The 14,124-nt window shown below is 48.0% G+C and overlaps 1 protein-coding gene across 3 annotated transcripts in view; it reads left to right on the top strand.

Annotated features, from left to right (window-relative positions):
- The window catches only part of LOC147122627 (uncharacterized), a 191,627-nt gene that overhangs the window by 4,739 nt on the left and 172,764 nt on the right, over positions 1-14,124 (top strand). For all 3 annotated transcript variants that reach the window (XR_015081008.1, XM_086007983.1, XM_086007975.1), the window contains exon 2: positions 5,058-5,224. Coding sequence is in view for 2 of the 3 variants with exons in the window: in XM_086007983.1 (XP_085864109.1) it covers positions 5,058-5,224 (167 nt within the window). In the remaining variant the exon portion in view is untranslated. The remainder of the gene's footprint in view (positions 1-5,057; positions 5,225-14,124) is intronic.

Here is a 14,124-nt window from a genome sequence, read left to right as displayed (position 1 = left end):
GCCTTTCCCTTTTCTACTTAACTCAGTCATACACACACAGCATGACAACCTGCTGGTTCACTGCGCTGCCACTCATCTGCTAGTGCTTACTCTTACGACTACGTCCTAACCCCTGCACCGCTCCCTTTTTTCCAGCTCAATCAGACGACTTGGGTGCTCCAGTCAGACAGACTGAGGACGAGGACCTTCCTGAAGATGCACAGGAGGAGGACCTTCCTGAAGATGCACAATCACTCACTCTTCCAAGCACCAGCACAAAACTCAACACCCCACGTGTGTTAGGTAATGAGTTAGAGGTTTCTGTACTGGGGAATCACTGAGCACAAGTGAGCCGGAGCAGGTAAAGAATGGCACAGACAGCCCAGGAAAGAGCTCCCCGGAGGGCTAGCTCTGGTCCCAGCTCTGCTGGAGAGGACAGAGATGCAGACTTTAGGACCCACTTTTTAAAAGGGAGATAATTTCTCCCTCATCATGCTGAATGTCCTCGTCTAATGGTGGCCCTATGCAGAGCAAAGTGATGCAGCATACAGCAAACCACTGTCATACAGTACACTCCTTATGGGTTGTATTGCAGGATGCAGCCAGATCTGCCCTGGCAGCGGAATTGTTGTTTGAGGACTCCAGTGGTCCACTCAGTCAGGTTCCTGGTTGAACCATAGATCGGATTGTAGCGCAGTTTGGACGCGGAGCATGGCTTCCAAAGAGGAGTCATGAGCCAAGTGTGCAGGAGACAGCCCTTGTCCCCTTACAGCCAGCCTCTCACTTGTTGAGGAGAGGTAAAGAGTGGCGGGATGGAGGATTGCCGCAAGATAAAATCATCATGGCAGCTCCCAGAAAAGCAGACACAGACCTGCATGATGCACTGCTGGTGATCACACAGCAGGTTGGTATTAATGGAGTGGAAGCCCTTGTTATTTATGAAGAGAGTGGGGGGCCATGTGACGGAACCTGAAGGGTGACATGCGTGCAGTCAATGAGGCCTGGACTGAGGGTGCTGCCTGCAATCTGTGCGAACCTCAGACACCTATCTTGCTGCTTCCAGGTGTCCATGGAGAAAGTGAAGAAACTGTTTGCTCTAGAACACAGTCATCTGCTTACTACCAGCATGGACTGCAGATTGACATGTTGCTGATGTAACCCGTGGCAGCCTGGAAGGAGCCTGATGCGAAGTAGTTCAGGGTTGTTGTGACCTTGACTGCAACAGGCAATGCTGTGCTGGCTCTGGCATTTGGTTCCAGGTCTTGTCGCAGGAGCTGACACGACTCTTTGACGGTTTCCCCAGAGAAGTGAAGCCTTCTTATGTACTGCTCCCCAGAGGTCTGGGCCTATAAATTCTGTTGGGAAGGTGAGGATTCCTCTGAGCTTGTCTTCCTTCTATTTGGTCTCCCTCCAGCTGCAGCTCTGTTCACGCCTTCTTCCTGCTCAGGCTCCTTCTCCTCTTTTCAGAGTGGCGTTCCCAGAACGTCCACAATGAAGAAATGAGTGTGATGCTGGACGCCCCTAAGAGTTCAGAAAGTCTGGCAGCAATGACGAGCATTTTAAAGTTATCTTAGGTGATAAACTAATGCGAGCAAAATGTCTCCTAAAACTTTCTACAGCTTTACCCAAGAGCAGCTGAGGAACCCTTTAATTATAGCTGGAAATGGCTGCCCCTCGACTTGTACCGCCCATGTTTGGTGGGTGGGAGCAGGAAGTGGCAGCCGTCAGGTTGGCAGAGGCGAAAATGGCCATAAGGTTCCTAACTGTGTTATTTGACCCCACTGTACATATATGTATGAGTCCGCTCTGGCCAGCAGTGTGGGGGCCCACCCGAAAATTGGAATGGGCGGCAACGTATTGGCAAATTGGCGCTTCCACCACTTAGCTAATTTTGGTCCCTCTGTTGCCCCGTTTTTAAACACAAATGGGGCAGTAGTGACATGAAAATCCCCCCCACTGACATTTGTCATTTTCACAAATAAATTTCAAAGTTCACGCTATCTGGCAACGGAAGGCAACAGGTCAAGCACATTCTTCCCGAAAACCAAAGGGAGCTTTAGGTTGTTGTCTCTTATCCCCAGAGAACGAGGATGCCACGTTTTGTTTGTATAGACAGTGAAAATAAATCACCACTAAAATTCCATTATTATGCCAATATTTTTATGCCTCTCTCTAGTACTCTAACACTTAAGGCTCGCTTTTAATGAAGGAGGCGGGCTGACGGCGGGCCCGCTGCTCTGCATCTTCCGGACCCACTCCCGGTTGCCGCCGCCCCGCAGATGATATTTTAGGTTGATTGGCCTCATTACGGCTGACGTGCAATTGCTTGCAGAGTGTCAGGTTCTCGCCTCTGATGAGGCGTTGTCTCAGTAAAGATTTAAAGGGGCCGTGTCCCCTTTGCAGAAACATTAGCTTTTCTCTGTTAAAAGTGCTGGCTGCTGCGGGAATGGCAGCACCAAAAACTAAGGCTGCACCCAGGTTCAATGAGGGCTCCCGCCATGCTCTTGTGGAGGGAGTTAGAGGACGTCAGGAGCTTCTCTTCCCTGGAAACGGAAGGATGAGGCCTCCTCAGCAAAGCAAGGCAGCTTGGCTGCAAATTGCTGAGGAGGCGAGGTTGAGGTGTGTGTGCGCAGACGCACTTGGGTTCAGTGGCGAAAAAGGTTTAATGATCTGCTGAGATCACCTAAAGTGTGGCCTCTGTGTTCTGTGAAATGGAAGTTCAAGGGTGAGGGCTCAGGGAGAATTCCATTTACAATGTTGGTGGTGACACTGAGCGCAAATCACCGTTTACTGGACAGATGATGCCTGGGGTTTTGAGAGTGTTGGACTTATATTCCTCTCCATGTGCCAGCCACCTGTGGTTGAAGCGTAAGCTTACGCGAATCTGGCATGGATGAGTGCATCCTTTGCTTGACGGCCAGCAATGTGGTCGCGTGCTCCCCCTCATCCTCCTCCTCTTCCTCCTCCTCTTCCTCGTCCTCTTCCTCTTCTTCCAAGGAGGCTGTATGCTGAGCCACTTGTTCGTCCGGCAGCACTAAGCCGCGCTGCTGTGCGATGTTATGCACGGCACAGCAGACCATGATGATGCTGGACACCCTGGCTGGTGCATACTGCAAGGCTCCACCAGATCTGTCCAGGCATCGGAAGCGCATTTTGAGCAAGCCGCTGGTTTGCTCGATGATGCTTCTGGTGGAAATGTGGCTGACATTGCACCGCTCCTCAGCTTCATTTGATGACCTCCTCTTCGGTGTCATGAGCCATTTTTTCAGTGGATAGCCCTTGTCGCCAAGAAGCCATCCGGAAAGTTGGTTTGGCGGATGGAAGAACTGAGGCACAGTAGACTGACGCAGGATGAAGGAGTCATGGCAGCTGCCAGGGTACTTAGCGCAAACATGCATGATGATCTTCCTGTGGTTACACACCAGCTGGACGTTCAGGGAGTGGAATCCCTTGCGGTTGACAAATACAGCTGGGTTGTGATAGGGGGCCCTAATGGCTACATGTGTGCAGTCTATGACGTCCTGTACCATTGGCGAGCCTGCCATGTTGACAACCGCATGCGCGGTCACACTTGGGTATCCGTGGAGAAGTGGATGTAACTGTGCGCCTTTGGAAAGAGGGCATCGGTGACCTGCGTGATGCAGGTGTGTTGCGGCCGGCTGGGAGATGCCGCTGATGTCTGCAGCTGATCCATGGAAGGAGCCCGAAGCAAAGAAGTTGAGTGTGGTGGTGACTTTGACAGCCACTGGTAAGGACTGCCCACTTGCTCCTCTGGGCTGCAGGTGTTGGTGCAGCATTGTGCAGATGTCAGCGACTACCTCTCTCGAAAGTCTCAGCCTCCTTTGGCACTGCTGCTCAATCATGCTGAAGAAGCTGATCCTCTGCCTGTAAACCCTGTGTTGGGGGTATCTCCTGCGGCGAGGTGCAGCCCTACGCTGAGGACCTCCGCCCTGTGCATCATCAGGTGGGTGAGGAGGAGATTGGCGCTCCTGGTGCTGGTGCTGCTGTTGTGGCTGGTTGTGGAGCTGCCGCAGCTGCTCTTCCTCCGAATCTGACGACCAGGATGAGAGGATGTAAATGGTTCCCATCCCGTTGCTATAGATTTCAGTTCAGAAACTCGTCTCCTTGCAGCTGGCGTGTTTCTGGCAAGACGGGAAACAGGAGCCAGAAGCACAAAAACCAAAAACTACTATAAAAATAGGATTAGCAAGGCAGTTAACTACCTGCCCCATCATTTCCCGTCGGGTCAGTTCGGGAGCAGCTGACCCGACACGTACGAAAATCGCATGGGGGCGGGATGGAGGCGGGTTCGCAGCCTGACACGATTTTTTCCGATTTTCGCTGCTGACCCTGCCTCCAAACCCGCTTCCTCAGGGCTGTTTAAATCGAGCCCCTAGGTTCTTGTCACCCAATAATTTTAGTCCTCTCTCTAGTACTTGGACTCTGGTCAGGCAAAACATTACACAGAATATCAGAATGGGCTCAACTGAACTTTAAAATAATTGAAATGATCTACTTCCAAAAAAACATAGTTCAGAGAAACATTTTCAATAAACCATTTTTGTAAGATTTGATTTTGAAGGTTGTGCACTAAATGTTTCCTTGTTGCATTGAGACATATTGGAAGCATTTGTGCTAATGTAATGTGAAGGTCTCCTGATACGATGCCATTGTTGGAGTTCTCTGAAGCTGTAATATCAGAGCGCTCCATCAATATTATATGTCAGTTTGTCCAATGGAACCGACAGTTTCCCCCTTTCCATCATGAATAAGTAAATGCACCTTCACCACATTGTGGAGCTGCCATTTGAGCAGTAGGTCACCACAGTTAAACCAACTGAGGCTGTCTCAAAATGAAAACATCTCCGCTGTTTGGAGACTGAAGAGTCCTCGGCTGCAGCATATTTCTCGGGTTCAATTGATCCCCAGTGGCATGAAAGGCAGCGTTGCTTTTCCTACATATGGAGTCCCCAGACGATAAAGTGAAAGAGATTAGTTATTGTATTATCTCACCCAGGAAAGAAGGCGCAGATGTACTGAATGTTAATGTAACCATCGGTACCTCCTGGCAATTGCAGGGCCTGGAGGAGGCAAAGAATGACAGGACAAGCCAGGCTGAGTGGGAGACTAATAAGCGTGAAATTGATGTCCTTGACCAGAGGTTGGAGGAATTTGCACAGTCCGAGAAGATACTCAAACAAACCGTCGGCAGCTTCGTCAAGACAGAGGCTGCTTTAAAAAGAAGGTAATGAAATGTAATAAGAGGCAGTGGCACTAATTCTGCTTCTCCTGTGTATCTGACAACTTCAAACTGCTGCAGATTAAGGGGCTGTGGGGAGCAGAAGGGAAGGCAAAGGTAAAGCAACAAGTACCTTATTGTCAAATAAGTCGCTTGAGTTTCAGCTGTTATTCTTTGCCATGGCGGGCCCGAGGAATGTTAATTGGCTGGTAATACTGGACAACTTAGTAAACATTACATCTACCACTTTTATGCCTCTATTTATAAATACAGTAATGTAATGGGCATTAGTGGAACCAAAATTACTGACTTCCTAGACTCTGTATACACTGACCGACAGTTATACACAAGAGGAATTCACGTGATGCATGATGCGTTGTACAAACTGCTGTCATAAATGTTGGTTTATGTTCATAACAATATTAATTTGGGGTTTCTTAAAGAGCTGTAGAATATCATAATTAACAATAGCTAGATTTGCAGGGCTATGGGGAAATAGCAGGCAAGTGGGACTAATTGGACAGCTATTTCAATGAGCTGGCACAGGCACGATGGGCTGAAGGCCTCCTTCTGTATGATTCTAGATTCTGGTAAATTAAAATGCAAATGAAAGAGCTGTGAATCAAATCCAGGCCGCGACATTGTCTGATCTAACCAAGTATCATCTGCAATTTAAAAAAAAGATAATATATTTTGAGTTTTTGAGGAATAAATGGCAAAAAAATTAGAGCATTAGAGCTTTCCTTGGCCAGTAGAAATTCTTGGTAGCCATCGTGATAGATAGAGAGAGAAAGAAGAGGACAGAGTAAAAAGAAAGACAAAAAAACATGAATAACAGTGAAAGAAAAATAAATGGCAGATTAAAAAAAGGAAAGAAAAGCTGGCCTAGAAATTTAATCACACCCAACAATGGGCGTGCAGGGGGCGTGGAAGTGCACTGAACGGGCCTGGTAGTGTTGTCCCAGGCAGTGAGTCAAGCGTGCAGCCAGCCCTATCCATGCTATTCATTGGCTGTTTGGTGGCATGGATATTGGGCCTCTCTGATGCCACTTAAAGGCAGCCAGCACCTCTTAAAGGGGTGGTGCACACTGGCTGCAGACAACAGGGAAAGATTGTAAAGAGAGAAATGGCTGCAAGGCCTGCAGATCGTGCTTCCAGGTTCTCGGAAGCTGTCTTGGAGGCAAGTTTAGCACGTGGCGTGTTTGGCGCTGTGGAATACCAAAATCGAAAAGGGTCCTACAACAAGAGTAGGATCCTTATTTACATAAGTTATTCATTGCTTTAAATATTTCTGGCATGTGCTCTGGATGCCTATGGAGAAGCCTGATCCAATATGGTGGGTGGTGCATTTCTGACTTGATATGAGTGCCCGCTTCCTGCCCACAATATTGGAGGATTATGTAGCTGTTTAGCGTCTGAGAAGTGGGTGCGGCACAATTGAATTTCTAGGCCGCTATGTTTTCATTATCTCTCTGTAGGGAAAGGTCTTCCCTCTGCTTCATGTCTTATTCTGATGACCCTGTTAAGATCATTCTCTTAATAATAAACTTCAAAGTTTTCCTCATCACTCTGTCATCATCTAAAGGATTTTGAATGGAACCTGTTCTACATTATACAATTATACAGGGCCTTGGTGAGACCACACCTGGAGTACTGTGTGCAGTTTTGGTCTCCTTACCTAAGAAAGGATATACTTGCCATGGAGGGAGTGCAGCGAAGGTTCACCAGACTGATTCCTGGGATGGCAGGACTGTCGTATGAGGAGAGATTGGGTTAACTAGGCCTGTATTCACCAGAGTTTAGAAGAATGAGAGGGGATCTCATTGAAACGTATAAAATTCTGACAGGGCTAGACAGACTGGATGCAGGGAGGATGTTTCCCCTGGTTGGGGGGTCTAGAACGAGGGGTCTCAGGATACAGGGTAGGACATTTAGGACTGAGATGAGGAAAAGTTTCTTCTCTCAGAGGGTGGTGAACCTGTGGAATTCGCTACCACAGAAGGCTGTGGAGGCCAAGTCACTGAATATATTTAAAAAGGAGATAGATTTCTAGACACAAAAGGCATCAAGGGGTATGGGGAGAGAGCGGGAATATGGTATTGAGATGGAGGATCAGCTGTGATCATATTGAATGGTGGAGCAGGCTCAAAGGGCCGAATGGCCTACTTCTGCTCCTATTTTTCTATGTTACATAAATGTCCCTTAATAATCCATGGTAGAGACATTTGGGGGGTAACTTTCACCATTGTTTGGGCAGTAAATTGGTGGACTGAATTGCCTGCCTGTAATAGAAACCGCCCGATTTTCATTTCTATTGAGTCAATGGAAAGGATAATTGGCGGGTTCTATACGGGTTCAAATAAGATTACCATCTTTGTCTCCAAGATTGAATACGGTGGGCTGACCTTTGTCTCTGTTATGCCAGTTAATGGGAACAGACAGAGTGTAATCATAGACTTATAGAATGAGACAGCACAGAAGGAGGCCATTTGGCCCATCATGTCTGTGTCGGCAGTGCATTCCAGACCACCACAGCTCACTGCGTAAAAAAATAAAAGTCCTCATGTCGCCTCTTTTTTTTTGCCAATCAGCTTAATTCTGTGTCCTCTGGTTACCGACCCTTCTGCCACTGGAAACAATTTCTTCTTATTTAATCTATCAAAACCGTTCATGATTTTGAACACCTTTGTCAAAACTCCTTTTAACCTTCTCTGCTCTAAGGAGAACAACCCAAGCTTCTCTAGTCTCTCCGCATAACTGTAGTCCCTCATCCCTGGTACCATTCTAGTAAATCTAGTAATCTAGTAATGAAGCAGTAAATTTGAGGGAGGTCAGTTCCTGTTTGATACCTGCTAGTTTTTTTCCCATCCCTTTAACTTTCATTCACACTCTGATCTCCTCTCCCACCATCATTGTGCTCCCTAGAGCTATCTGAGCCTTGTGCTGTGGATATTATTCAAATGAACTTGCACCTGAGATTTGAGAACGATTATTCAGGTAGGACTTACAACAGTTCTTAACCTTTTGTGACTGATTTACACTTAAAAATCAAAATCAGCACCATTTTGTACCTGTGTAATTCAAAAGAGGGACGAGCCGCCAACTAGCACTTGATGTACTAGTCCATAATTTCAGCGGAGCTGCTCCTACTCAGCCGCCATAACTTGGCTGGAAGTATAGCAGAAACCCCATTTGTGCTTATAATCGGGGCTTCCGCCCATCCTCCGGTGAAGTAACGGCAGCAGAGCAGCCAGAGCTCCGAGGAAATTCCAGGCCAATGTTCAAAATAAGGACACGGACTACAAATCAATGTGCGTAAATGAAAATTGCATTTATTATGATGCATTTAACTGTCCCCAATTGGCGGTATTTTAACACCACGCCACTGTTGGCATTAAAATAGCACTGATCGGAAAATCTAGACCAGTATCGACAAAACCACAATACGCTGGGAATTTCTTCAGAGATTCTCCTGTTCTGCTGCCCTAGCTTTGGTGGAAGTTTGGCAGAAACCCTGTTTCGACATGTCAGAGTGGGAGAAGCTCTAGAGAAAATTTCCGGAGGTTTACCAGAATGATACCCGACCTCAAGGGCTAAGTTAAGAAGTAGAGATTACACAAATTAGGGTTGTATTCCCTAGAATTTAGAAGGTTAAGGGGTGATCTGATCGAAGTTTTCAAGATATTAAGTGGAACAGATAGGGTAGATAGAAACTATTTCCACTGGTTGAGGGTTCTAGGACAAGGGGGCATAGTCTAAAAATTAGAGCCAGACCTTTCAGAAGTGAAACTAGGAAACACTTCTACACACAAAGGGTGGTAGAAGTTTTGAACTCTCTTCTACAAATGGCAAGTGATGCTAGATCAATTGTTAATTTTAAATCTGAGATTGATAGCTTTTTATTAAGTCGGATATATAGAGTTAGGTCGCAGATCTGCCATGATTTCATTGAACGGCTCGAGGGGCTCAGTGGCCTACTCCTGTTCCTATATTCTTATGTTTCTAATAACTTTGTATTATGTCAGCAACTGCAAGGGTTGGGGCAGCTTTCTAATTACTGCTTGAGTCTTAACAATACCCTCTTCCCCTAAAAGAAGCACTTCAGCTCACTTATTTATTATGGATTTTCCAGGTCTATTATTCATTAACACTAAATATTTTTTGACAAGCATTTAAATGTTGAAGATTGCAAGATTATAATGTGCATTTAAATGTTGAAGATTGCAAGATATAATGTGCCAGAATTATGTGTAGAATGAAAGGTCCCAGTGTGTGGCGTGGCCTTCACTAAATTGTGAGACATAAAGTACCAGGTTGTACAGTGAGTTCCTGTTTGTCAGAAGTATTTGGTTGAGCAGGGCAAAAAAAATTCAACTAACTGATAAACTGGAATAGAGAACAGTGAGATAATCATCCCTTGAGTTTGACTATTAGGGAAGTTTATGTAAATATTTCAGAGGTAATAATGCCCAATGGGCACCAATGTGCAGTGCCACGAAGTGGTAAGGTCGCAAGTTCAATCTTTATTCTGCTCAGTTCTTGCCATGTTGGACAAAGAAGAGAGTGAGTGGAAGCAATATTGGATAGTTGTGTTCTGTCTGAGTGGTATCTCTGGCTAGCTAAAGCACTGAGAATTGGATAAAGTTTGGGAGCAGGTCACCTGTCTAATCTCTTGGCAGCAGAGACATGACACCTGTAGACCCAAGGTTAAAAAAATGTGGGATAAACTACTAAAAAGCCAAATATTATAAACGGGTACGAACTTAAATGGGTTCCATGATAAATGAGTAAAGTATTGGTATGTCTCCTTGGTGTTACTCACAGGTAGTTTTGAGGTATAGAATGTGGAGTATAGATTGCATGCAAAGCTAAGGTTGAACTAGGTTCTGTTGATCCTCTTGTGAATCTACACTTTCTCTGGATGGTAAACTTTTGGGGATTGGAGAGGCATCACTAATGCTGCAGCTCAATGTCCATCTTACAGGTTTCTAGTATGCAGAGTCACATCAAGTGCTCTGGGGGACCTCTGGAAGACTGGAGGGACAGTTCTATGATTCCCCATCTCTCCCGGTGTATGATACTTTTCTCTTTTTTTCTCTGTTACTCTTTGGTTTTCTTCCTGTATTTGTGTTTCTTCTACTTTCTCCCTTTTGTTCTCTGTTCCTCTCTTCCAAGGGGCGAGCTATGGGACAGTGGAAACCACAGAAGGAAGGTAGTGGGGATGGGCAGGGACAGTAAGGAGCAGAGATCTATGGGAAGGAGCGGGCAGGGGAATGCAAAATCATTAGAGACAGCCTGAACTGGTGTGCTGGGATGGCGTCCTCATCAAGGCTTAGATCAGTGGGTTTGAATTAGGCTAGTCCTGGAGGGCAGATGTGTGGTGGTGATGGGTAGCAGGGACTGGTGTACCCAGGTCGAGGCTGTTGAGTTTATTGTGGGGGGGGGGGGGTTTGTTGAGAAGTTGAATTTGGAATATTGGGATGGCGCGATGGAAAAGATTATGGGAAAGCTTGTGATTTTTTTGTGAATTATATTGATTTTTTTTGTAAGTTAATTATATGATGTAGGGGTATGTAACGAACTAACGAACTGTCATGCTTTTATGCCTAGGAACATTTTTTTCATTTGAATGTGATTGGTTATTTAAACAACCAATCAAATATGTCACTGCAGAGTTGGTTCTGATTGGTCTTTGGTGGCGTGGTTCTGCAGCTGATTAGTTTCTGATTTTCAGATTTGATTGGTTGAATAGACAGATCACAGTGGTTTCTGGGATCTGAATCTTTGAGGCTGTGGCATGTGAATGGTCGAAGGAGTCAGTGGCTGCACTTGTTAATATTTTCTTCTTAATTCCTGTTACAATGAATTTCAAAAGGACAAGCAAATATCTGCAGAGAATTGAAAATTTAATTAACAGGGATTAAAGTTAGAAATTCTGGCCAACCACAGCCTCAGCAACCACATGTTCAAATCATCTATCAGGAACAGATTGCAATTTTAGCTCAGTTAACTTTTGGAAGTCTACATGTTATAAGAATAGCAGCAAATTTTCATTATTGAGAACGTGTCCTTAGTGGGAACAAGGACACAGTCACTGCATCAATCCCTTCCTGATGTTGAATATAAAATGCATTTATAATTTATAATGTCATTAAGTCACAGTGATAGAAGCTTAGATTGGCATCAAGGGAAATGATTAAAATGGACTATTGTTGGCGCATTAATTGAAACAATTCTACCGATTGAATGGAAATGAGTCACAGTTGTTGCACCTGAATAGATTATGTAATGAGCTATTTGAATAACAAAAAATATATTCAATAGTCTACGGGCTAGATTTTCAGTTGCTTGCGCCAGCAGTTAGCGCCTTAAGAGAAGTGATTTCCGGGCGCTATGCGTGTAGCGCCCGGGCGCAGCGCAGTTTGCGCCCCGCCCCAAATTAAGTTGCCCGTTAGCGCCGGCGCAAAGTTTAGCGCCCGCCCGGATGCGCGCGCAGAAAATGACGTCACATCCTCGTGCAACGCCCTTTGGCCGCCCCGATTGCAAACTTCAGTCGGACCGCCCCATTGTGCGGCGGGCGGCCGGAGCGTTTGGAAAAAGGAACGCAACACAACCAGCGCGGGCCCCGGGGGGCGCTAATTAAAGGGAACGTCCTCTCCAGTATAAAGGCCATCCATTATTTCAGAAAACAGTCTTGTGCAACGCATTTCTGGAGACACAACAAGGAGGATAGCTAACTGGTTTCAAGCAGCAAGAGCCAGGTATTTTTGGACTCAGGCAACAGCGCTGCAAGTGGCCATTTGGAAATTAGAGTGTTTGCCAGGATTTGATGGGGGTTGCATGGGGTGCCAACGCGGAGCTGCAGCTCCATGTCCGTAGGGCTCGCAGACGTATTGTGAGAGGGGCAGCCCTGGCTAGAGGCAGAGGGGGCTACAGGCGTCGGCCACGTAGGCCTTACCCAGTCAGGCTATACCGCCAGCAGCGCTCCTACCTAAACATGAGTGCCGCGCGATGTGTTAAAAGGCTCCGATTCCGGAAGGGGGTGATTGCAGAGATCTGCCACCTGCTTCGCCGAGATCTGCGGCCAAAGCTCAGGTGCAGGACGTCTCTGTCGGTGGAAGTGAAGGTGACAGTGGCATTGAACTTCTATGCCACCGGCTCCTTCCAATACGCTGCTGGGGACATAGCAAACATCTCCCAGTACGGCGCGCATCGCTGCATCCGCCAGGTGACCGAAGCACTGTTCAGAAGGAGAAGCCAATTCATCTCCTTCCCCATGGCCCTGGAGAGCCAGCATCAGCGCGCATTGGGATTTTCCAGACTCGGGGAATTCCCCTTGGTGCAGGGCGCCATTGACTGTACGCATGTGGCTTTGCGGGCCCCTCTGGAGCATGGCGAGCAGTATCGCAACAGGAAGGGCTACCATTCTCTGAATGTGCAGCTGGTCTGTGACCACAAGCAGCGCATCATGGCAGTCAATGCCAGCTTCCCAGGCAGCAGCCACGATGCCTTTATCCTGCGGCAGAGTACTGTGCATGACATGTTCCAGGCACAGCCTCCCCCAAGAGGATGGCTACTCGGGGACAAAGGCTATCCTTTGTGCACCTGGCTCATGACCCCGCTCCGCGCGCCCAGGACCGCTGCTGAAGAGGCCTACAACGAGAGCCATCAAACCACCCGCAACATCATCGAGCTAACTATTGGGGTCCTCAAGCAGCGGTTCCGCTGCCTTGATCGCTCCGGAGGAGCTCTCCAGTATTCGCCGGACCGGGTCTCCCAATTTGTGGTGGTTTGCTGCATGCTACACAACCTGGCTATCCGCAGGACTCAGGCACTGCCACCTGACGTTGGACCAGCACCTCAGGAGGAGGAGCAGGAGGAGCATGAGGAGGAGGAGGAGGAGGAGGAGGAGGAGCAGGAGTACGTTCCCAGGAGGGAGCGACCAGGGCCAAGGGCCGCACGACGCCACCTTATTACACGGTACTTCTAAGCCCCCTGTCAGGGAATGGCCAGGGGCCATGAGGGAAGATGAATGCAGCCGCTCCGCAAGCCCTCAGCCGGCGAAGCCAACAAACACTAAGAAGAACAACCATGGAGACTGCATGAATAAAGATAATTTTTTATTAAACAAAAATGAAAAGCCCTTCCCACATGAATCCCCAAAAACAATAAACGGGCCCCACAAAAAGCCCAACAAACGACTCACTCCCACAAACTGGGGAGGAGCCACTCCACCTTTATTGAAACCGGGCCTCAACGTCGGCCTAACGCAAAAAAAAAGCCCTCCAAAAGCACAACCATGGGCAAAATAAAGATGGCCACCGCCATATTAAAGGAAAGCTGGCCACACCCTCTACTGAGTGGCCCGCGAGGGCGAGACCTTGGCCAGCATTTTGCCTCCCCTGCCCTGCCTGCTGCTCCTTCGCAAGCTCTGCCCAGTGGCTGCTGCGAGGCTGGGGGAAGGCGCCTGAGGCTCAGATGCCCTTCCGCCAGATGCCACTGGGGGGCGGCCTACACGGCGTTTGGGCCTCGAGGGGCCGTCTCCTGAGTGGCGCGCCTGAGCCTGGCCACCATCAGCTGCAGCCGCTTGCCCTTGACGCCCCAGAGGGGGAATGGCGGCGACGGATGGTGCAATGTGGGCCAGCTGGCGTCTGGGATGCGCTGGCTGGTGCTGTGGCGCGGTGGCACTCGGCCGGGCCCGCACTGCAGGATCCGCAGCAATCAGCCGACGGCCGGCTTGCTGGGATGGTCCAGCGCGGCGCCTGCCCTGGCGATGCCTGCCTGAGACAGCGCGTGTGGCAGCAGTGAGTGGCCCTCTGGTCCTGGTGTGCGCGCGCATCACATCCGCCAGGGTCTTGACGGCATCAGTTAGCATGCGGCCAGTCGCGGCAGTTGCTGCCCCGAAC

The sequence above is a fragment of the Somniosus microcephalus genome, chromosome 2 (genome assembly GCF_052327205.1).
Source record: "Somniosus microcephalus isolate GS21.2 chromosome 2, FLI_Smic_1.0, whole genome shotgun sequence".
NCBI lineage: Eukaryota > Metazoa > Chordata > Chondrichthyes > Squaliformes > Somniosidae > Somniosus > Somniosus microcephalus.
This window is presented reverse-complemented; position numbering and strand designations above follow the sequence as displayed.